This window comes from Staurois parvus, unplaced genomic scaffold (genome assembly GCF_062004578.1).
Source record: "Staurois parvus isolate SC_StPar_1 unplaced genomic scaffold, SC_StPar_1.0 ptg000315l, whole genome shotgun sequence".
NCBI lineage: Eukaryota > Metazoa > Chordata > Amphibia > Anura > Ranidae > Staurois > Staurois parvus.
Window position 1 is genome coordinate 4,890,858 of NW_028318111.1, and position 25,620 is coordinate 4,916,477.

The 25,620-nt window shown below is 43.0% G+C and overlaps 1 protein-coding gene across 1 annotated transcript in view; it reads right to left on the reverse strand.

The window, feature by feature from the left end:
• The window catches only part of MGAT5 (alpha-1,6-mannosylglycoprotein 6-beta-N-acetylglucosaminyltransferase), a 183,546-nt gene that overhangs the window by 72,585 nt on the left and 85,341 nt on the right, over nt 1-25,620 (reverse strand). Inside the window, exons 7-8 of the mRNA XM_089683607.1 lie at nt 13,425-13,594; nt 6,457-6,591 (exon numbers count right to left, since the gene is read on the reverse strand). Of these exons, the coding sequence (XP_089539733.1) occupies nt 6,457-6,591; nt 13,425-13,594 (305 nt within the window). The remainder of the gene's footprint in view (nt 1-6,456; nt 6,592-13,424; nt 13,595-25,620) is intronic.

The window sequence follows — 25,620 nt, forward strand, 5'->3', positions numbered from 1 at the left end:
TTTCAGATGATGGATTGAACAGTGCTTTGTGAAACGATCAAAGCTTGGGATTTTTTTTATAGCCTAACCTTCTCCACAACTTTATCCCTGACCTGTTTGGTGTGTTCCTTGGCCTTCATGATGCTGTTTGTTCACCAAGAACAGCTTTATTTATACCAAGATTAAAAATGACACACAGGTGGACTATTTACTAATTAGGTGACTTCTGAAGGCAATTGGTTCCACATGATTTTAGTTTGGGGTATCAGAGTAAAGGGGGCTGAATACAAATGCATGCCACACTTTTCAGATATTTGTAAAAAATTTTGAAAACCATTTATCATTTTCATTCTAATTCACAATTATGTGCCACTTTGTGTTCGTCTATCACAAAAAACCCCAATGAAATACATTTACGTTTTTGGTTGTAACATGACAAAACGTGGAAAATCTCAAGAAGTATGAATACTTTTTCAAGGCTCTGTAGGTGAAAATGTAAGCAGCAACATTAGGGGCCTATGCACACTGGGCTTAAAAAACCACCAGTTCCCTCGGTAGCAGAATAATGCTCATATACACCCTGTTCCAAATTATTATGCAAATTCTATTTAAATGTAACAAAGATGAAATATTTTGTTTTTCAGTGTAACTCATGGATGGCATTGTGTGTCAGGGCTCTTTTGATCACTGAAAATAATCTCGGACACCTGTGATAATTAGATTGGCCGGTGAGCCCAATTTAAGGAAAAACTACTAAAGGACGGTGTTCCACATTATTAAGCAGAGCACCATTTTCAAGCAATATGGGGAAGAAAAAGGATCTCTGCTGCCGAAAAGAGTGAAATAGTTCAATGCCTTGGACGAGGTATGAAAACATTAGATATTTCACGAAAACTTAAGCGTGATCATCGCACTTTTAAGAGATTTGTGGCTGATTTAGAGCACAGACGGGTTTGTGCAGATAATGGCACATTGAGGAAGATTTCTGCCAGTTCCATGCATCGGATCAAGAGAGCAGCTGCAAAAATGCCATTACATAGTAGCAAACAGATATTTGAAGCTGCTGGTGCCTCTGGAGCCCCACAGACATCAAGGTGTAGAGTCCTCCAGAGTCTTGCAACTGTGCATAAACCTTCTATTTGCCCACCACGAACCAATGCTCACAAGCCGAAACGGCTGCATTGGGCAGAAAAATACATGAAGACTAATTTTCAAACAGTCCTGTTTACTGATGAGTGTCATGCAACCCTGGATGGTCCAGATGGTTGGTGGACGGCCACCCTGTTCCAACAAGGCTGCAACGTCAGCAAGGCGGTGGTGGAGTCATATTTTGGGCCGGAATCATGGGAACAGAGCTGGGCGGCCCCTGTAGGGTCCCCAAAGGTGTAGAGATGACCTCTGCAAAGTATGTGGAGTTTCTGACTGACCACTTTCTTCCTTGGTACAGAAGGAAGAACTATGCTTTCCGTAATAAAATCATCTTCATGCATGACAATGCACCATCTCATGCTGCAAAGAATACCTCTGCATCAATGGCTGCTATGGGGATAAAAGGAGAGAAAGTCATGGTGTGGCCTCCATCATCCCCTGACCTCAATCCTATTGAGAACTTTTGGAGCATCCTCAAGCAAAAGATCTATGAGGGTGGGAGGCAGTTTACATCCAAACAGCAGCTCTGGGAGGCTATTCTGACATCTTGCAAACAGATTCAAGCAGAAACTGTCCAAAAACTCACAAGTTCAATGGATGCAAGACTTGTGAAGCTGCTATCAAATAAGGGGTCCTATGTTAAAATGTAACGTGACCGGTTCAAATGTTTAAAAAGTTAAAATGTTGTTAAAAGTTTGATTGAAATGGCTTTTGATTTCAGTAAATATGCTGCAAACACAACAAATGACAATTTTCAGTTCCTTACAACCTATAAAGTGTTTTGAAACTTACTGTGCGTAATAATTTGGAACAGTTCATTGGAAGTGTTTTATGTTTAAAACAAATCCTGTTATCATTAGGAGGTTTGTTCAATAAAATTTGAATTGTAATCTTATAGTTGATAACATGAGAATTATGCTGACTGTTATGAACATCATTTAGGTAAATGAGAAAAATATAATTTACATAATAATTTGGAAAAGGGTGTAGAGCGTTTCTGTGCATGCGTCTAGGAGTGTGGAGAGTTGTTTTACCAGAAAACTCCTCAAACACACAAACCAGAAGGGTTTTTCTAGTGGTGCACCAAAATGAAAATTCTGGTGCCGAAACCGAAAACTCAGGATGCACTTGGCCGAAAACCAAAAATGGACAGTTTATAAAAATGTGTATTTTTCAAAAGTAATTTCTTTAGGAAAAATTACACTTTAATTAGTGGTGCACCGAAATTAAAATTCTGGTGCCGAAACCGAAATTAAAAATTCAGACTGCATGTGGCTAAAAACCGAACCCGAAATGTCTGCGTCTGTGGGGGGTGGGGAGGCTCCAATTTTTTTTTGCTTTTTTTCTACTTTCATGTATATTTATTTATATTTTATTTAACTTATGATTTTATTGCCATCACATAGGGGAACAATAGTCCCCTATGTGATAGCATATGAGTGACAGGTCCTCTTTGTAGGGGGAAGGGAGCAGTGTATACAGAGAGGGAGCAGTGTATACAGAGAGGCTCCCTCACTGGCTGTCACTATATGTCAGTGCCGGTTTTTAAATGCAATTGCAGGCTTTTTTTTTTCTCTTCACTATAGCTCACAGAATGAGCTGTCACATTCCCTGGAGCTTTGTTTCTTTTATCTTGGGAAATAAACTAAAAAGAAACGGTTTCCTTTAGCTGGTGGGAAAGTGACAGCGAATTCTGTGAGCTATAGAGAAGAAAAAAAAAAAAGCCAGTAATTATATTTAGAAACCGGCACTGACATATAGTGACAGCCAGTCACTGCATACACTGCTCCTCTCCTGCTTTTTTCAGTTGCCCCCTCACATCTGCAGTACACACGGTCTCCTGCATTGGCTAACTTTTTCCTATAGGCATTGCTATTTTCGGCTGGTATGTTTCAGTGGCCGAAATTTTGGTGCATCCCTAACGTTAATGAATAAAAAAAACTATACCCCAATTTTTTTGTAAAATATGAAAAATTATGTTACACCGAGTAGATAGATACCAAACATGTCACGCTTTAAAATTGCGCATGCTCATGGAATGGTGCTAAACTACGTTACTCAAAAAATCTCCATAGGTGAAGCTTTAAACATTTCTACAGGTTACCAGTTTAAAGTTACAGAGGAGGTCTAAAGCTAGAATTATTTGCTCTCACTCTGACATTTTCAGCGATACATCACGTGTGATTTGAACACCGTTTACATATGTGGCCATGGCCTACGTGTGCATTCACCACTGGGCATGAGCACAAGTGGATGGGGGCACTTTAAGCATTTTTTTTTACACTGTCCCTTTTAAAAAAAAATTTTTTTTCAATCCTATCACAAGGAATGCAAATATCCCTTGTGACAGAAATAAGCAGTGACAGGTCCTCTTTATAGAGAGATATGGGGTCGATAAGAACCCACATCTCTCCTCTACAATGCAAAGCAGTGGTCTCCAAGCAGCAGCCGAGGGCCAGATGCCGCCCTTTGCTAGCCTTTATCTAGCCCTTGGGGCACTATACCTCCCAATGATATGGGGCACGATTCCTCCCACCGACAGTGGGGCGCTGTCCCTCCTCCCCGCCCACAGTGGGGCGCTGTCCCTCCCCCCGCCCACAGTGGGGCACCATCCCTCCCGCCCACAGTGGGGCACCATCCCTCCCGCCCACAGTGGGGCACCATCCCTCCCGCCCACAGTGGGGCACTATCCCTCCCACCGACACCTACAGTGGGGCACTATCCCTCCCACCGACACCTACAGTGGGGCACTATCCCTCCCACCGACACCTACAGTGGGGCACTATCCCTCCCACCGACACCTACAGTGGGGCACTATTCCTCCCACTCCCTAGATTTGCCACAAGGAAAGACCACTATAAGAGTTAACAAAACTTCTAGTGCACATGGGGCCTTACGTAAATGGGGCCTTAGCATCAAGGTCAGTTCACCTACCAGTCTTTATTCTGAACTGTGGGTAGAAATAGGATTACTGTCAGGAAACCCAAATCCTGGAAATATAAAAACTTCATGCAATGACTGGCGTGAGTTGATCTCAGGATCCCTGCACTGCAAGGCCACACCACTGCATGAACTGCCTGTTGTAAATATACCTGTGTATTAATAAGGGTGTTGGCTGGATGGGCAGATAGAAGGGTATGAAATGGAGGGCTACAAGGTCATTGAAGCAATCCACAGTATGTAAACATTTCAACATACCCGATGAGCAAGAAAAGTCACTTATGTACTTGAACGTATTCTTTGTGATCTAACAACTTTTCCATCATTCAAAATGATACAGATTTCAAGACAACATCCATTAACAAGATAAACCGGTTTAAAAGGACAACAGCTTTCAAACTGAATAATCCACGGCTTTTATTTCTCAAACACTAGTAGCAAAAGCGCTTTGCAGATTTGTGCGCCTTTCTCCTTCCACAAAACCTTTATGAAAAGGTCACTTTCACAGCTCAAACTCCCAATCATTTCTCTAGTTTACTTTAAAGCAGAAGGAAGATTATAAAAAGTCATGTTTATTCCTACTTGAATCTTTGTGTGCTTTGTCCAGAGCTATGCAATGAACCAGGGTGAAATTTTGCCTCTGTTATAAAGACTAGGGCAGACTTTTTGCATGGGAGCGCCTGGGCCAGGTACATGGGGGACCCCTGCCGTTTCCCACCCTTGGGGAAGTGATCAGTACAGCAGATAGGGGAAATAACCAAAACCAATCTTCTGTGTGGCTTTCATTGCAGCAGCTGAAAGCTGGCAGATCCAAAAAAGATTGGTTCCAGTAATTTCCCCCACCCACAGACTGATCACCCCTCGTCTTGACCGCATGTGATTTCCCCGCTGCTTGGGTCCACTGTGTGCCCATCTACAGCGCTAGAGGCTTCCCTTTTCTCCTGTCGGTGTCCCTCCTCTCCTTCCAGCTGCAGGGAATTCTCAGGATGGAGAGTGGGGGAAGGGGCCGGTAAACATGTTATTTACTGGCCCCTTATGTTTCTAAATGAACACAGTGAGTGATCAGTACCAATCACTCACGGTGTTCATAACTGAAGCATTGGAAACGGTTTATTTAATGCTTCAGTGTATTAATGAACAGGAGCCTTAGATCCTTTGTCTCAAACAAGACAGTTCAAGTGTCCTGATATCTCACTAAAGACACCACCTCCCCCAACAGCATTGTGAAAAAATATATAAAAGGTTGGAAAAAAATAATTTAAAAATTAGAAATTTTCATTTTTTTTTCCAATCAGACTAAAAAGCCAATCCCAATATGTAGCATTATTTAGCAACACACCATGTGCCACAGCTCACCATCTCCCCGGTAGGGACCCCAGCACATTACTTTGCCCAGAGGCCCATGATGCCATTAAGACGGCAAGGATGGAGACCAATCACTGCTGCTCACTCTCTGTGCTGAGTGACTGGTCGTCTCTGCCCCCTCCTGTATTTTCTGCAGGCAGCCGGTAGTGGGTGAAGCTTGCTGTGCTACTCTTTCTACACAAGCTATGGGCTGCACAATCATGTCACTGCTACATTTACAACATAATAATTGGGCTTCCAAAGGCATTTGCTGCACACAAAGTGGATTTATTAGGTTTCTTTTGTGCCCAGAGTTTAATTTAAAAAAAAAAAAAAAAAAAAAAAAAACGAAAAAACTGCTAGTTTAGTTATATTGGAAAAAAAAGTCTTCTGACAAGAAAAAAAAAATGTATTTATTTATTTTATTTTTTTTAGAAGCAGCGCACATTCAGGATAGAGCTGGCTTGTGGGATAACACAAGTCCAGTGTGTATGTGCTGGAGTTACATCAGTGGCAGCCCAATTACTGAACACACTCTGATATGGGAGACATGGTGCCATTATTGCTGGAGGAGAACATCATGACTAAATATTCTGTGTACCATTTCATACTACGGCACAACCCATGGCCCAGCAAAGGGAATCCAGCATAAAATCATGAAATCATTAGCCATGGGTGGAACTGGCAATTCCAGAAGGGAGACCTTGCTAATGAAATCCTGATACAAGATGCTGGTGTATGAACCATGAAGACAGTACAGAGGTGCATGAAATACAAGAGTGGCTGAACAAATCACAAACACTTCAGCAGGTAAAAAAAGTTTACAAATATGCCTTTCAACTGTTTATTATCTGCATGGCTGAAGTTGAGCTACAAATCCAGCAGTTGTGGTCCATGGTATACATAAATGGGTGGGTTTTGGGAATTTGAACAAACACACAAGGGCTAGATCTATAATAAAACAATTTGTGATAAAAGGGGCTCCACTACGTTAGAACACTTACAAGCCTGCTGTGAAAATGATATTTTCTGCATGCCACTTACTGATAGTGCACCCAGGAAGGGCCGAGAGTCTTCTTGAACTGAGCCAGTCCCACAATATCGATATAGATGAGTTCCACCACTTTATCACCTTGGGTAGGGCAGCCTGATCTGTTTCCCACAACCTTCTTCATGATCCTGGAGAAATAGAAGATTTTATGAAAACAAAAGTCGCATGATAAATTAAACTACAGCTGGAAGAGGGAACTACTAGTGTCAACACTATTCTGGGGTCACAATATTCCGTCCTTGTGTACCGAGCTGTCGTTCTTTAACATGGGCTTCTGGTGGAGCCTACACACAGATGCTTCAATAGAACTACAAAGGTATTTTTTACTGTTGGGGCCAATAGGAAACCTTAGAAATGCAATGCACATTGCTGATATGCTTGTATTCAGGAAATGTCTGTAGGAGATCAGCATCAATGAGATGACAGAGTTTACATCTACTAAAAATAAAACAAACATTTACTGACCTAGGTGGATACAGCATTAGTCTGATGCTGTATCTACCCCCCCCCCCGCCGGCTCCAAGACCGAAATGAGCGATCAGCTGATCACTCAGTTCTTGGTCATCAGTGAGCAGAAAGCCAATGAATGTAAGTTACAGACTCTCTGCTCCACCCCTCCAGTCCTCACTGGAGTGCCAGGCTGTACAGGGGGCGGAAGTGGATGGCTCATGCTGGCCATACATTATACAATTTTCTTGAGAATTTTGCTTTATATTTACCAAAAACCATATAACAGGAGGTCAAACCTAAACAACATTTTCAATTGTATTCAATTGGGCAAGCCTTTGCACTACATAGTTGAAGGTAAATCTAAAGGAAATTGGGCAGAAATTTGTCAGAAAAATGTATAGTGTATGCCCAGCCTCAGGCTGAGCCAGCTGCCGGTCAGGCATCTGGGTGGATCCTGACAGTCTTCATCTCTCCAGAGGCTGGACTGGCTGAGTGACACCAGGCTTTAGCCCTCTGTCCACAGAATATGGGTCACAGGACTACAGAACCAAGTGCACTCCTGTAATCCCCAAGGTGGAATAGTAGGGCCAAAAGAGCTTTGGCCCTACTTCTCCTTTAAATGGATCAATAGACATGTATTCTAGGTAAACGCAGATGCATTCAGGATTTTCCAGTTTGGTTTCAAACAATCAAATCCCAAACACATGCAGCCAGTTAGGGTGGTTGATGGATTTCAATAATCCTAAAACCAAACTCTGGGCAAACAAAACATTATCCCTTGAAGTGGGGATGTGCCCACATTGCAGCGTTAATTGCTCATTTACACCTAGCGAAAAGAAAGAAGAAAAAAGAAAAAAAAAAAAAAAAAAAAAAAAAAAAAAAAGAAGATTTACCTGATCCTTCACTCCTCACAGCTAGATCAGTCCCCACAGTGTCCACCCTCACATTCCACTGGTCTAGGGTCCCAAAGTCATTAAGACCTGAGTGGGGTCCATAGCCCTGAGGATGAAGAGGGACAGTCCACTGCTGGAGAGTGGGGGAGCGGAGGATCAGGTAAGTGAAAGTTTCTCCTCTTCTCCTGACAAAATAAGCAATTAACCGTTGAAGTGCGAGCAAGAGATGGAGAGAATGTTTTAATAGTCCGGAGTGGAGCTTTAAAGAACTAGATCTACAACAGACATTTTTAATTTACTCCTTTCATTACTCTGAGTGTTTAGGTAGTCAGATTATTATAATTTACGTCCTCTTGCACCAGTCAGGTCAAAGCCTTTCTTATATCAGAGGCAACAGTTTATTATTGGAGATTAGCATGGCCAAGCAGAGGATACAAAGGAAGACTATTTAATATAATTTAGTGGCCAACTACTTAACCTCTTGGAGAAGTCCACTACAGCAGGGCTGCTGCCATGGATATGTGATCATCATTACAAGATGTACAGACAGGAGTGGCAGCTGTAAATGGCATAAGAATGAGCTTCATCTAGCAAGTCTGATTGAGCCAAAACATAGTATCAGATATAAGACTGTTCTGCATAGAAATGATCACAGACCAGCAGTCCGCCATAAAAAAAAAACAAAACAAACATTCATCAATCACTTGCTGCCCAGGCCAATTCTGACACTTCTCACATACATGTAAAAATCTACTTTTTTTGTAATTAATTACTTATATCATGTTTGGGTGCCCAAACAAATGTTTCAGTTTTTCAAAAGCAAAGGTCCTGGAGAAAAAAAAAATGGTGACTTTTTACATCACACGATATTTGCGCAGTGGATTATCAAGCGCAAATGTTCAGGAAACACACTAATGAAATTTAGTACAAACAGTACACAGCTGTTTGGTAAACTATAAAAGAGGATGCTAGGCTGAGTAAACAGATACCAAACATGTCACGCTTCAAAGCAGCACATGCTAGTGGAATGGCAACAAACTAAAGTACCTGACAATTAAAGCGATGCTTTAAACATCTTTACAGGTTACCAGTCTAGAGTTAAACAGGAGGAGGTCGGGTGCTAGAACTATTGTTCTTGTTCTGACATTTGCTGCAATACCTCACAAGTGTGGTGTGATCGCCGTTTACATATGCATGCATTATCTACATATGTGTTTGCATTAGCGCGTGAGCACAGGGGGACTGGGGAGCTTTACATTTTTAATTTGATTTAAAATTAGTTTTGTCGCTGTCTCCCCATTTCATTTTTTTTTTTATGCTCAACTTTAATGCCATCATACAGGATGAACAACATCCTTGTAGTGGCATGGGCAGTGACAGTTAATCTTTACTGAGAAATCTGGGGTCTATTAGACCCAAGCCTCTCCTCTGCCCTCAAAGCAGCTGATCAAACCAAGATCAGTCTTGTAAAACACAAGACAGTAACTATTTGTAAATATCAGACCAAAACATGAAGTGACAAAATCCTTGATTCTGGTTTCAAACATCATAGAGATGATCAGGAAACAGAAGTTACTCTATCTCTACCCATTTCAGTCTTGGGCTCTGGTGGAACAGGAGGGTGGCAGGCAGTGGCAGGAGACCCCCTTCTGCCACCTGTAAAAGTGAACTAACGGCTGTATAGCCGCGCCGATCACTTACTTTATAGAGCAAAAAAATCCCCACATACCAGTATTGTGACTGCAGCTGCATTCAAGAACACAATTATCAGTCCCTCCCCTCATGCCAGGGTACTAGGTGTAATCAGACTCCCATCTGTCCTTTCAGCCCCAAATCTTGTAGACTTAAAATCTGAAACATCTCCAAGATACGCCCATTCCTAACCTTGGAAACCACTAAGCAACTTATTCACTCCCTTGTTATATCTCGCCCTGACTACTGTAACTCCCTCCTCATTGGCCGACCTCATCGCAGGCTATCCTCTCTTCAGTCTGTCATGAATGCTGCTGCCAGACTCATCCACCTTACTAACCATTCTGTATCTGCCACCCCTCTCTGCCAATCCCTCCACTGGCCTCCACTCAGTGTCCTCCACCCCCCTCTGCCAATCCCTCCACTGGCTTCCCATTGCCCAACGGATAAAATTCAAAACACTAACAATAACATAAAGCCATTTATAACTCTGCCCCAAATTACATCACCAATCTTGTCTCCAAATATCACCCAAACCGTACTCTCCGCTCCTCGCAAGACCTCCTACTCTCTAGCTCCCTTGTCTCCTCCTCCCATGGTCGTCTCCAGGACTTCTCCAGAGCTTCCCCCATCCTCTGGAACTCTCTACCCCAATTTATCAGACTATTGCCAACTCTGCTCACTTTTAGGCAATCTCTGAAAACCTCTCTTCAGGGAAGCCTATCCTGCCCTCAGCTAATACTGGAATCTTCTACTCTTCCAACCAGTCCATCCCCCACAGTTACTACCTTTTGTACCACTAGCCCCCTCCTTCCTAGATTGTAAGCTCCCAGGATCAGGCCCTCAAATCCCTCTTGTATTGAACTGTATTGTTGCTGTATTGTCTCCCGTTATATTGTAAAGCGCTGAGCAAACTGTTGGCGCTATATAAATCCTGTATAATAAAAATAATTCATGATCCTGGTGGAGCCACTGAAATTTTAGGACGTACGGGCATATCCATTTGCAGTAGGTGGCTGAGCATGGTATGCATCTAACCAGCCCTCATAACAGAGCCCTATTTTGAGTTTAGAAAAAAATGCAACAAAAAAAAGCAAACATTTTAGAAAATCTATATACCCAACAGCCAGTACTGTGAATATGCCACAACTCAAAGTAATTTTGATAACAGTAGTTAAGCATTAGAACTTCTGCAAGGTTTTTCTTGCCATGTCCTTGTTTGGGGAGATGTATCCATACTTCCTGTACAGACAACATCAAGGCATTGTAGAAGAGTGAGTGTCTCATCGGAACAAAAAAAAACAAAAAAAAAAAACACCTGACTGATGTTCTATTGCTATTGAAGGTATTTCTGTTACCATCTCTGCCCCTATCAGAGAGATCTCTTGTCATATACTGTTCTTGTGACAGGTCACTGGAACAGGAAGTGAAGGGGAACTTTGCTTAATGGGCAGCAATTCTAACCCTGTCCCGCTGTACAAAGCCAAGAGAAGGCTGTCATAGTGGAACAGATGTGAACTAGTTAAAAATATATATAAAATTATGCAATGCAAGCTTTTAAAGCTTCACTCAGCATAAGCATATATAAGAAGCCAGGGGTTGACTCAACCATGAAAAGACCTCTCCCTTTTATATAAAAGAGAAAGGGAAACCGTCATAAATTGCTGAGATTTTCCAGAGTGCTTACAATGATCCTTTGCAATCACTGAACTCAGTGACTTGCCTAAAGTGTTACTAAACCCATGACCCTGCATTCACTATATCTGGTCTCCCCGGACCCTGCATTCACTATATCTGGTCTCCCCGGACCCTGCATTCACTATATCCGGTCTCCCCGGACCCTGCATCCACTATATCTGGTCTCCCCAGACCCTGCATCCACTATATCTGGTCTCCCCAGACCCTGCATCCACTATATCTGGTCTCCCCAGACCCTGCATTCACTATATCTGGTCTCCCCGGACCCTGCATCCACTATATCCGGTCTCCCCAGACCCTGCATTCACTATATCTGGTCTCCCCGGACCCTGCATTCACTATATCTGGTCTCCCCGGACCCTGCATTCACTATATCTGGTCTCCCCGGACCCTGCATTCACTATATCTGGTCTCCCCGGACCCTGCATTCACTATATCTGGTCTCCCCGGACCCTGCATTCACTATATCTGGTCTCCCCGGACCCTGCATTCACTATATCTGGTCTCCCCGGACCCTGCATTCACTATATCTGGTCTCCCCGGACCCTGCATTCACTATATCTGGTCTCCCAGGACCCTGCATTCAATATATCTGGTCTCCCAGGACCCTGCATTCACTATATCTGGTCTCCCAGGACCCTGCATTCACTATATCTGGTCTCCCAGGACCCTGCATTCACTATATCTGGTGCCCCACAGTGCACAGAACGTAAATAGAAACTGCTAAATACCTTTTCTCATCAGCAGTTAGAACAGTCTTGTGACTTCTATCAGTGTATCTGAGCACTGCTTAACCTTGTAAGAGGAGTTTTCATTCTCCCCTGATAGTCATATGAGTCTGCAAGACCCCTGACCCTCTAATCTGGACAGCACTGATTGGCCCTGTGACTATCACATGCACTCTGCAGATCTCAGCAACAGCTGACTGTGGAAAAGCAACTTATACCCTCCCCCCCCATTCCCGCCCACCCTTCCCACAGCACAAAGGAACAGAGCTGAGGCTGTCAATCACAGGCTGTGTGCTGGAGCTCCCTCCTGTCACCTTTTTATCTCTTGGTGTCAGGAATCATGTCAGAAGTGACTCATGCTGATGGCAAAGGAACAAGGCAACAGAGAGAAATGACACTTAGTGCTCTGGACTGAAAAAAAGTGCACAGCATAGAGTGATATCCTTTGTTTACATTGGTTTATAACCACTTTAGCCTATGTCCCTAAAAGCACAGGGAGCCTCTGCGCTCATTCACAGTGCTGGATTTAGATCAGGCAAGTACAAGGGGGGGGTGGGGGGGGGGGATAGGTGCATGCAGGTTTGTTTTTTTTACGTTTACGCATTAAGGTAAAAAACCCTTTAGAACCACTTTAAGTCTGATTGCCAGATAGTGTCACACTACTCTCAAAGTTCCCTTTTCCCCTCAGGGATCCTCCTGGATTTTTGTACTCACATTTAGGCTACATGCACATGGTTTGGCCCCAGTGTGTCAGATCTGTGCGTTTACTGACAATATGCTTCAGCTGGACACTGTACCCAGCGGGCAGGGCGGTAGGGCCACATGCTCAAAAAGCAAAAGGGTCATAGAGTTTGACAGACCACTGACAGCAGTGCTCAACATTGCACCTATGCCTCCGATGCACCTGACAACACTAGGATTTGATGCACACGGGTCTGACATAGATCAGTCACAGGCCTGATCACATTCACGCTCATTAGCAGCTACAAATTTCATTGCATCATGGGAAAAGCAGTCCGTTCCTGCAGTGCTGCACTGGTAGAGGAAAGGAGCTTCACCGCTATTACATCAGTTTTTTTCTATAAAAGTGATGTCAGACTTTTAAAAAACATTTTTCTGAAAAACTGGATCCTTCATTTAAAAAAAAAAAAAAAAAACCCCTATTGCAGCCACCACATCTAAGGACTGGCAAGCTGCAATATAATATTTCTTATAGATGCATTCCAGAACATTACAGGGACTGTGCCTACACAGTAATCTTGTGTTCTCCTGTATTTTTTCCTTCAGTACAGATTAGTTTTCCAGAAAAGAACCAACAGGAAAATTAAATACCCAACAATACCAAAAACACAGTGCAGAAATAAAAGTAATCTTCTTAAACGCAATTAGTCACCGGAATACTCGGCTGCTTCTCCCCCTGACAAATACCACACACTGAGAACGTGTCTACAGTCACTGTGCGATCAGAGTTGGTTTTAACGTTGAAAGTAATCTTCTTACTCTTTCAGCTCAGCTATTGAAGCTGAAATCCTGACATCATGGCCCAGTAAGTAAAGAGATGTAATTAAGTCACTCCATTGGACTAATTCGCCGAGCGGCCCTCCGCTGAACGCATTTTCAGCTATCTTGAAACCAGATTCCTTTGTTAAGAGGCCCAGATGAACGAGGATCTGAAGAGGAAGAGAAAAAAAAAAAAAAAGATCATGTGACATAAAAGAGGCACACTCGTTTTGTTCTATTACACTTTCCTATCTTTAAAGAAGAGCTCTACTTTCCATAGCATCACATGAAGCAACACAGAGTACTGATTTCTCACAATTTTGTTTGCTCTGATCAGAATTTTGATTGTTTATGAGAATATTTTCTCATGAGAGTGACAAACACACACACACGGGGTAGTGTTTGATCCTGCCCAAATGTCTTCCTCCAAGCGGCAGAGCTTGTCCATGGCCCTCCAGCACATTCCTGTTGGTATTGGGCAATCATTAGGATAATAAAAAGATAATATGCGAGCGCTATCCGGGGATCTCAAAAGGACAGCGGCTAGAACACCAAAAAAGGTAACCAAGAAAGAACCTTCCAGTAAAGTACATGTAAATATATATAAAGGTGCAGCGCTAAAATAACAAATTACATAAATAACATATTATAAATTACCGTATTTTTCGCTCCATAAGATGCACCTGACCATAAGACGCACCCTAGGTTTTAGAGGCAGAAAACAGGAAAAAAAAAATTCTGAACTAATGGACTGCAGACATAGTAGAGGAGATGACCAGAGACTGCGGACAGTACAGGGATGACCAGAGACTGCTGACAGTACAGGGATGACCAGAGACTGCGGACAGCACAGGGATGACCAGAGACTGCGGACAGTACAGGGATGACCAGAGACTGCGGACAGTACAGGGATGACCAGAGACTGCGGACAGTACAGGGATGACCAGAGACTGCGGACAGTACAGGAGAGGACTGCTGACCTTTGGGGAGGGAGGGGGAGCGGGTACCTGAATTTGACAGGTACCCGCTATTCCGCAGAGTTTTTTTTTTTTATCTTACCTGTTCCTCTATCCAGCGGCGCGCTGTCTTCCCGGCTTCTGTAGTGTGGGCGCTCGGACAGCCGGATGCCCAGTGCGCATGCGCGAGAAGCGCTGCGTTTTGTGATTGGTCCGGCGGCTTCTGGGATCTGTCATGTGTCCCAGGTACCGCCTTACCATTCACAAAGAGCACTGCTTCTTCCGCATGCGCACTTGGGACCCGGCTGTCACGCACACTACAGAAGCCGGGAAGACAGCGCGCCGCTGGATAGAGGGACAGGTAAGGTCCCACTGCAGAGCTGAGCGGCCGGCCCGGTATTCTGACACGGCGGCGGTGGGAATATCGGACCGGCCGCTCTATATTCGCTCCATAAGACGCACTGACATTTTCCCCCCTTTTTTGGGGGAAAAAAAGTGCGTCTTATGGAGCGAAAAATACGGTAAGTGCAAATATCAAATCACACGAAGGTGAGATTGAGTGAAATGAAAAGTCCCAAAATAAGGCCCAGCGTGGGGATCCGACAGATCCTAATAGGTGCGTGAGATAAAGTTCCAGTGTACCACACGGTGAAACTGGGGCAAAAATTGCGCACTCACCAGAATTGCATCAAAAATACGCATGTAAGATTTATCCTGTAGTATCGGATAGCGGTCATCAATTGCCAAGATAAGGACAGGGTCCTACACCTTCCAATCGCAACTTGGGTTGGATACTCCAAAATTCATATATGTGTCTCAAGCGTGTCACCATCTGGGGTCCCCTTTTTGAGTGTGCAGTGAAATCAGAGTAAGCATTCCAGTACAAGAGAGGAACCTATAAAACTGCATGACTGAAGGACTTCCCACTGGGACAGGCAATTCTTTTCATCTCTCATCAGAACTGAGTCCCCACTTACAGAACCTGTTAAAAAAAGGGGACCCCAGATGGTGACACGCTTGAGACACGTATATGAATTTTGGAGTATCCAACCCAAGTTGCGATTGGAAGGTGTAGGACCCTGTCCTTATCTTGGCAATTGATGACCGCTATCCGATACTACAGGATAAATCTTACATGCGTATTTTTGACGCACTTCTGGTGAGTGCGCAATTTTTACCCCAGATTCACCGTGTGGTACACTGGAACTTTATCCCACGCACCTATTAAGATCTATCGGATCCCCACGCTGGACTTTATTTTGGGACTATTCATTTCACTCAATCTCACCTTAGTGTGATTTGATATTTGCACTTAATTTATAATGTTATTTATGTCATTTATGTTATTTTAGCGCTGCACCTTATATATATTTGTATATATATTTACATGTAATCATTAGGATAGGCTGCCTCATTGGCTAATAGGAATGTTCAGGAGGCAGGAAAGGGAAGGCAAATTTACAGCCATGGCCAAAAATATATTTACACCCCTGCGTATCTGTCAGATAATGCACCACTTCGCCCAGAAAATTGTTGCGATTACAAAAGTTTCGGAATTCTCATGTTTATTTCTGTTGTTTGTATTACTAGGAGACAAAAAAGTGGAGAAACAAAAAGCCAAATCTGACACATTGCACGAAAAACTGCAAAAAATGGACTGGACTAAATTAAATTATTGGCACCCTCAAGTTAATATTTGGTAGTACAACCCTTGGAAAAAATAAGTGACATCAATGGCTTCCTGTAACCATCAATGAGTTTTTTCCCACCTCTCTACTGGAATTTTGGAGCACTCTTTTTTTTTTTTTTTTTGCCAACTTCTCCAGGTCTCTCAGATTGGAAGGGCTCCTTTTCCCCAACTGCTGTTTTGAGATCTCTCCACAGGTGTTCTATGGGATGGAGATCTGGACTCATTGGTGGCCAGTTCAGTCCTCTCCAGAGCTTTGAAAGCATTTCTGGGTGATTGGGTGCTTTGGGTCATTGTCCTGCTGTAAGACATTGGGCCCTACATTGCACCCCAAAATTCTTTGGCAGTCTTCAGATTTCATAATGCCATACACACGGTCAAGACATCCAGTGCCTGAAGCAGCTAAGCAACCCCAAAAAATTAGTGAACCTCCACCATGTTTAACTGTAGGGCCTTCATTCTTTTCTTTAAAGGCCTCACTGCTTTTTCTGAAAACAGTAGAATGATGGGTTTTACCAAAAAGCTGTAATTTTGTTTCGTCTGCCACAGCACATTCTCCCAAAAGGATTTTGGCTTCCTCAGGTAAGTTTTGCCAAACTCCAATCTGGCTTTTTTATGTTTGTGTCAGCAGTGGGGCCTTCCTGGGTCTCCTACCATAACATCCCTTTTCATTCAGATGGCAACGTATAGTGCAAGCTGACACAGTTGTATCCTGTGCCTGAAACACAGCTTGAATTTATCTGGAAGTTGATTGGAGGTTCTTTAGCCACCATTCGAACAACCCATTGCAATCTTTGATCAATTTTTCTCTTTCATCAACGTCCAGGGAGATTAGCTACAGTGCCATAGGCTGTAAACCTCTGAACAATGTTGCGTACAATGGACACAAACATTAACCCCTCGGCGCAGGCGCCTCCTGGCCCTTTAACGGTTTCAGTAGCTGGGAGGCGGGTGGGGTTTTAGGGTCATGTGACTGCCGTGATTCGCTGTCACAGCGGTCACATGATCGCGAAAGGTCCCGATCACAAGAGATCGGGACCTTTCTGTGAGTACCGGACAAGTGTGCTGGGAGTGCTCAGGGCGCGCACTCTCAGCACGGTTTTTTTTTTTAAATTGCACGCAAATGTGTGGCTGCTCGGCGTCAAGGCCCAGACACAGAGAGGCCGCACATTTGCGTGCGCTCGGCATGAAGAGAAGATCTCTGGAGATGGACTTGTAACCTTGAGATTGTCCATGCTTTTCCACAATTTTTGTTCTCAAATCCCCAGACAATTCTTTGCATGCCACATGGAGCATGGAGATAAAGAGCAGCAGAAAAACACAGAAGTCGAGTCAATTTTGCACCATTTTAACTGTTTGCCGGTGTGATTTCTATATTGTCAGCACCTGTTCATTGAGACACAGGTGAGTTTAATTACAAATTACAGGAGCATCGCAAACTTGGAATGCAATACAATTTTGAGAAGGTGCCAATAATTGTGTCCAGTCCATTTTTGGGGTTTTGCATGGAATGTGTCAGATTTGGCTTTTTGTGTCATACCAATACAAAAAATAAACATGAGGAGGCTGAAAAATTTGTAATTGCAACACTTTTCTGGGCAAAGTGGTGCATTATCTGACAGATATCTGGCAGGGGTATCAATATTTTTGGCCATGACTGTATACTCAACTGTCTAAGCTTTGCCAGAATGTCCCACCATTCAGGCAATGCAGGAAGGAAACTGCCAAAGGTATGTTTAACACATACCCCAAACCATAGCAAGGGTTGGGACTTTGAAGGTGCCACATTTGAGTCCAAATAAAATAAAATAGACATATACTTGTTAAAATAGTTCCAAATCTATCAAGAACCACAGATTATTGGAAAGTTAGTTCTATTTCTCCTTCTTCCAGCCACTTTTCAACATTACTAGATTTTTCATTGTTAGGGTCCACTTCACGCATCAATATGTGGGTAGTGGCAGTACTCTCAACACTTTGCTACTTGCTTCTTCAGCAAAACTGCCCTCCCCAACGCACCCCCCCCTCCCCTCCCCCACGTAGGGTAGACTTATTGGTCTTTCATAGGAAATGTGACCATCCAAGATCCATCAGGTTGTACTATCATTACTGAATTTGAATGTGCATATCACTTTAGTTTCCCGAAAAAGTGAAAACACACTGAGAATTCAGCCACCACCCACACAAGGAAGGACAGCAGCCTCTTTTCATGCATGACCCAGTCACTAATAAACCTTTTGATTTTTTTTTTTTTTTCTAAATGCTTTTAAACATGTTTGCATCCAATATGCATTACTTAGGAGTATGGGACATGATGAATGCGTAGATATCCCGGGCATCTCTCTCAGGAAAATAGCTATTGGCCAAGACACAATATAATTAACAAACCAATACATTTAGATGTTAAAAGTGAAATAGATGTGTAAATACTAATGCATGTATTACATTTATTAGTTTCATGTTTTTTGAATAATAGGATCTCTTTAATAGTTCCATTCCCCACTGTGCTAGCAAATTATCTCCACTCAGTATTCTGAAAGTGTTTGGATGTTCAAAGGCAGATATAATGGAGGAAAATAAGAACCCACGCACTCAAACTAGAAAGTATATGTTTGCACAACAATCTGATCATAATTTATGTAGATTAATTCCGGAGGACTTGATTAAAGGAAACACTGGAATAAGGATGACAAAACAAGTCTACGGTAAACATTATTGCCCTCTTTGGAAAACATGTAACCAAATCTGGTTTAAAAGCAAGTGTCAGGGATGATTAAGCTAGACTTGAGTAGGCCAAATAAATACCTCCATATCGGACATGGACAGCCACCCAAAGTCAGAGTCTTCTAAGCAGGCAACAATCTCTTGCTGTATGCAAGAATAGTAGCAAATATATAAAAGTGTACTAGCACACTAGAGAGGCCCTTGTACAAATTGCACCTTTTATCCTGACCATTTATAGTTACCCAGTACAGAGACAACATGTAATTTGCCACAGCTAAAATGCTAGGATGCCCCCCTGTTATGCTGGCCATTGATGGCTCGAAATTCGAACTGTGGGTGACCCTATTGGCATTGCCTGTCTCAGCACTTTGATTGGAAGAACAGAGATGGGCTGAAAATTTTCAACTGAATAGTGACTTTCGCCAATCAGATGAAGTGACTGTTTGGGCATTCTGACAACTGAAGGAGCAATGGCTGTCTGAATACATTTGGCAAATGAGATTTCCCCATCCATGTTGTTTAGCTTGGATGGGGGAATCCACCGACTTCTCTCATTCAGCACCGCTGAAACCTCGATTAGCCGTCCTATGTATGGCTAGACTTATTCTGATACTTTGCCTACTAGGTGAGCAATTCCCAAGTGCTGAAGCCAATCTGAAATTTCATAATTAAACTTCAGCAATGGCAGCCTGCCTGTTTCTCTCTGCATGTGCTTCTTTTAGGCTCTTTCATTTAATAACACTGGCATGAAGGGGTTTCAATAGCTGCTTTGCCTTGAATGGCAAAATGCAAAACACAGCGAAAACGCAGCAATTGTGACTCTACCAAGTGCTGCAATGCAATCCATTGGTGTGCACAGGTCTACTTCATGCATGTTGCCTGTGCTCGAAGAAGAAGCAAATGCATGATAACACAAGTGGTAAAAAGCCCCAAAGATATTCATGTAAAATGTCTGCTGACCATAAAAACCTTAGACCAGTGATTCTCAACCTCCTAATGCCGTAACCCTTTAATACAGTTCCTCATATTGTGGTGACCCCCAACCATAAATTTACCCAGTAATTATAATTCATGAGTGTCGTTTTACCTCCAATACTGCTGCTTTCAACACAGTAGCTGCTTTTAACAGAGTAGCTGCTTTTAACAGAGTAGCTGCTTTTAACAGAGTAGCTGCTTTTAACAGAGTAGCTGCTTTTAACAGAGTAGCTGCTTTTAACAGAGTAGCTGCTTTTAACAGAGTAGCTGCTTTTAACAGAGTAGCTGCTTTTAACAGAGTAGCTGCTTTTAACAGAGTAGCTGCTTTTAACAGAGCAGCTGCTTTCAACACAGCAGCTGCTTTCTACACAGTAGCTGTTTTCTACACAGTAGCTGCTCTTTACACATCGGAAATGTGTTTTCCGATGGTCTTAGGCGACCCCTGTGAAAGGGTCATTCGACCCTCAAAGGGGTCGCAACCCACAGGTTGAGAACCACTGCCTTAGACAAAACGCAGACGTTATCTGCAGAAAAGGCGTAAATCAGTCTTTTCTTGGTCAACTGCCCCTTTGCTGAAGGTACTTTTAGGGCTGGTTCACTTCACAGAAGCAGTCTGGATGTGTCTTTTTGCATGTTTTTTTTTTTGTTTGCTGTAATAAGTTTTTCATGCAATTAGATGCATTCTTGATGCGTTTTGCCAAGCTCCAGCTCTCTGCAGGAAAAATGCAGCATATTCTATTTTTTTCTGCACTGGAACGCACTAAACTAACCTCACTGGTGTGAACTAGGCCACTGGAACCCATATAATTTACGGTTGCTGTGTATTTGATGCAGAAATAAAACACATTGGACTGGAGGTGGTGTGAACTGGTCCTTGGGGAATATAGAAAAACCAGACAGACAACCAACTAGGTTAGCAAGAAACATCCAGATGGCCACAGAGAGGGGTTGACAAAAGGTATATAGATCCCTGGAGCCAGCACACGTTGTGTTGCCAGGGAACATGTATTTCCATTGACAATAGAAACAGATCAAAGGAGATATTTTGTAAGCGGAGTGTATTGTGCCTGGCAGTGGGCCAATGCTGCCTGGAGTTCCACTATGAGCAACTCTTGCAATACTAGAGTAAGAGGGGTATACAAGCGTTAATTGTGATTTAAAATAAGCTCTCACTGACTGCTGTAGCTGCAGGAATTGTGGAACAATTCCTCCTCACAGGTGAAGCAATTCCCATTCCTTCTCTTAGTTCAGTTCACCCTGCTCCCATCACTCAGCAAGGACTCAGCAGATCTGTTCAACCTGCTTTTTATCCCCCAGAGCTCCTGCTTTGGGTTTATAGATTAGGAGGTTGGAAGTCCACCAAGTCACTGCTGGGAGGGAGGAGCAGAGCTGCTTCGTTACTGCAAGAAGTGGGCGGAGTGAGTGGAGGAGTCTTTGCAGGGCAAAGGGGGAATGCTGAGAAGATGGAGTGGAGTAGATGAGCTGTGGACGTAAATTTTAACTAAAGGCAAAACTTTTTTTTTTCCATTAAATTTGGATAGATTGGTGAAAACCCAAACCACTGTCAGGTTTATATTGCTGTTTGTGCCCCAGTCAACAGATATTTGCCCTCTCCAAGTCCACTGGTACACTGAGTGTATCTGCTATCCATTGTGCAATCCCAGGATTTTAGTGTACCTGAAAGGCACAGGTGTAGTGTCCAGGCCCACTGCCTGTCAGTCTATAGTAGGCTGAATGCTGTATGGTCCCTATGCATTCAGGAACGAATGCCCGGAATGCAGGCATTCTACTTTCTAGGCATTTGTCCATGAACACATAAGGCCCTTAAAAGGAGAGTACCACTTGTAGAGCGCTCGGCCCTGTCCAGCCATAGCATATTTCAGCCTAAAGTAGAATTTGAAAGCTGCAGGCAGTGGAGCTGAACGCTGCAACTGTACCCCCCAGGCACACAAACACCGGTATTGCATGCACAGCAATTGGACGCCCCATGTGCAAGTAGCCTAATTGTCCTGATCACCAAAGTCACCGGGAATGAAGAGGGTATATCCAAAATTTTGAGTTGCCACCAGAACAGGAACAAAGAGGAAGTCTTTCAATGGGGACACTTGCTTGTGTAACAAATTTCTAGGTGGAGATTTCTGTTGGCTGTAATTCTCCGACGGATCACAGGAGTGCATTTTTTTCTGCACTCCTGCGATCCGTTTTCAACTGACAATGGGCTGAAGTCTGCTGTCACTCAGCCAGTCCAGGCTGGGGAGAAATCCCGACTTCAAAATCAGGATCCACCCCAGAGTCAAGAGCGGCACCTGGCCCAGCCTCTCAGCGATGTGCTGAGAGCCTGAGCCAGAAGCTCCCTCCCTCTCCACAGCCCGTGTTCCAGTGGGGGGTTGGGGGTGGAGAAGAGAGACTGACAGTCCGCGCTCTCTGCTCCGAGCATAGTGAGAACTCAACGATCAGTGGTCATGTGTTCAGTGAGTTCACACTTGGTGCCAGTGGGGGACAGATGCAGCATCTGACCGATCCTGCATCCACCTAGGTAAGTATGATTTTTTTTAAAGAAATAAGTACCATACTTCACTTTTAAGACTATATTAATACTTAAATGTCTGTAGCCTGAGACAGACTGAATAGAAAATCCAACATTAAAAGACCTGGTGAATATATTCTTCCAAGCTCAACAGAAAATGTTAATATATAGGCACTAGATGTAATATTTTCTCTTACTTGGCACTCCTAGACTTTTTTTCAGGCCCTGTGTGAGGCCTAGCCAGGCTAAGAACAATGTACAAGAAAAACATTCACTAATGATTCTGCTTCTGTCTCTCTCATTGAGTAGTCAGTCAGTAAGGTGAAAAGATGTACCATCAACAAGCGGTGCTGGCATTGTTTTCAGTGATCAAGACCCTCCGCTGACAAGCAAGTTTCTTTTATCTAGAACAGCCCATAATAAAACTGCAAACGTTCATAAAAGATTTCAGAACTTCAAAACCTTTTCTTTGCAGAAAATAGGCAGTTATTTCACTGCTCACAGAATCACAATGAAGGGTCAAGTAAACTGCAATGCTTATCTCACTTGTGGATTGATATAGGAAGAAGAAAAAAAAATGTTGCTTTCTGTAAAGTGTAATTATTCCAACATACCATGAATTCCAACCCAGAAAGGAAGGTTTGCTAATACAGATCAGCTATTTTGTGATTACACAAAAGAGTAGGCTGCTTAAGAAAATATATTTGCAAACTTTTGTTTGAAAGACGTAAGGATACCGGTCGCCTACAAACGCAGAAATGGAGTTGGGAAAAACCGCAAGCCATGTTTTTATTCCTTGAAGCTGAACTCCAGAACAAATTCATAAAATACAGAGCTCCCTGTGAATGGCTGAGCGCTGCTCAGCCCAACTTGATTTTGTTCCAGGAGTGGGACAGGAACTTCCCATCTCACTGCCGCAACACAACACTGCATATTTTATGTAGCGGAGGCTATACACAGTTTATACAGTGCTCCCAGATGCGGCATCTCTTAGGGCTCGTTCACACTAGGCTGTTTTGCCAACGCTTGCCAAACGCCCCTATAGCGTTTGGCAAGCGTTGGTCCGGTGTTTGCGGAGCGTTTTTAACGCTCGGCAAACGCTCCGCAAACGCCGCATGCGCGGTTTAGCGGCGGTTGCTAGGCGTTTGCCGAGCGTTAATAACGCCCCACAAACGCCTATAATGCGTTTGAGTGGTGTTACCGCTCCGCAAACGCCCCGCAACCGCGTCGCAACCGCACCGCAAACGCCGGCCGGGCGTTTGCGGAGCGGCACCATAGACGAGAATAGGAGGCTTCAAAGCCTCCTGACTCGACCAGAGGCGTCCCTTTTGCCGCGACGCAAACGCTCCTGTTAGAACAGCACCATGTGCTGTAATGTGCAGAGTTGGCAGAGGCGTTTGGGAAGCGGTAAAAACGCTTCCCAAACGCCTCTCTGCCGCCTGCACACAAGGCTAGTGTGAACGTAGCCTTAGTGAAAGGAATAGTTTGCTTGGTCCAAACAAACTATTTAAACTTCACTAAAATCTGGAGATTAGCTTTAAAGCTGCTCTCCAGGCCCCACCTGCCCCAAATATCCCACACCCTCCACCTCCCTCTAATGAGCAGAATCCCTCAGGTTCCCACTTCACCACCTGCGTGATGTAGACACTATCTATTGTTTGTTCAGTGGCAGGGATGTAGGAGAGTCATCAAAAGACATCAAGCAGAGGCACATCTGCAGCACTTGATTATACATCTCCCACACTACTGAGAGGCATGGACAGCCGTCTTATGTGTGTATAAATCTTTGTTCAAGGCTCACAAATTACAGCCCTGAAAGAGTAAAGTGAGTAGGGTAGCATGGTTTTCATTTCTGCTCAGAGACAGGCCTTGGACACCTTTGGGGAAATCTTCTGAGGTGCAGAGCATTAGGCCATATATTGTTACCAGGGTGGATAAAAATCAATGATTTTTAAAAAAAAAATTAAAAAAAAAAAAATCGGATTTTTTTTAATTTAAATCTGTTTTTTTGATTTAAATCGGATTTTTTTGAATAAAATGCTTTTTGAGGAAAATATATTACCATCCAAAGGTTATTCCATCATGAAATAAAGATTAGTTTTTTAATTATGTAGAATAAGGCTGTATATGTTTAATTTTTTTGGTAAATAAAGTCCATGAATCCATTCACAATGTCATGCTCTTCCAGAGGTTTTTGTAGGATTATTGGGCAGTTTCTCTGCCTACAAGATATTATCACAGATGTTGGTTTACTTTGCAGTTCTCAAAACTGAATTTGACTCAGCGGAGATCACATGCCTCTTCTTCACAGCAAAAATGTTATAACATGAACAGAGTTAAGAAAAAGACCTTCATCCTAACTTCTACAAACCTATGAATACAGAATCAACCCCTTCACTGCTAAGTTTCAAGAAGTTCAGTGAATAGAATAGAAACAATATTTTTCTGATTGTTTGGAGTGGAATAGATCTGCACAAGAAGAAAGTGAAACTAAGTGTGAGGAGGAAGGGGCTGACACGTCTACATTTCTTAAAATATATATATTTTGTTTAGCCAAATTAGTTACCAAACATGGATGTTTAAGCAAATCACATATGCTGGAATGTTATTGTTGCAGTTGAATAAATCTATTTAAATTGTTATTAAGGTAATGATTATTTTTCTCCTTCCTAAGTACAACAGAAAAGTTGTCCAAATATGAATGATTAACCTATTAAACTGGGGATAAAAAAACTAATATGAAAAGTTGTTATTCTAAAAATCTTCATCTACTTGCATATTAAAGTTATACCAGCAAGAATTAGTCTTTATGTAGAAAACTAGGATTTATATCAAGCCTTACTGACTAGTGATTTAAATTGTGATTTAAATCAAATCCACCGATTGTTACTATTAGGAGATCAAAGCATAGGCCACCAAGATGACGTGGGAGCAGTGTTGGTGGGCTTTAAAGGGAAATGCAGCATGCTTCTGTTTAGACTCGAAGATCAGAATTCATTGCAGGTGCAGTTGACCTGCAGTTGCCTTGTTTCACCTGCTTTTGCATCCCCATAGGTTTGTATTGGGAGAGAAACTGTTCTGAAAACAAAAGGCCATCAACACAAAGTCATCACTGACTCACTAACCTCCCAACAATACATTTTGGATGGCTTCTCCTTTAAAGTGCAAATCCAACCCTCCACAACAATTCTGATGCTGAAACAGATATCACCTAACATACTTTATATGCAGTATTCCGTAATGTTCTGTCATTGAAGTAAAAATAAAGACCAACAGAGAGCTGTTATTTGTAGTCAAGATGTCCACGTAATGCAGACTTTGGCTGGT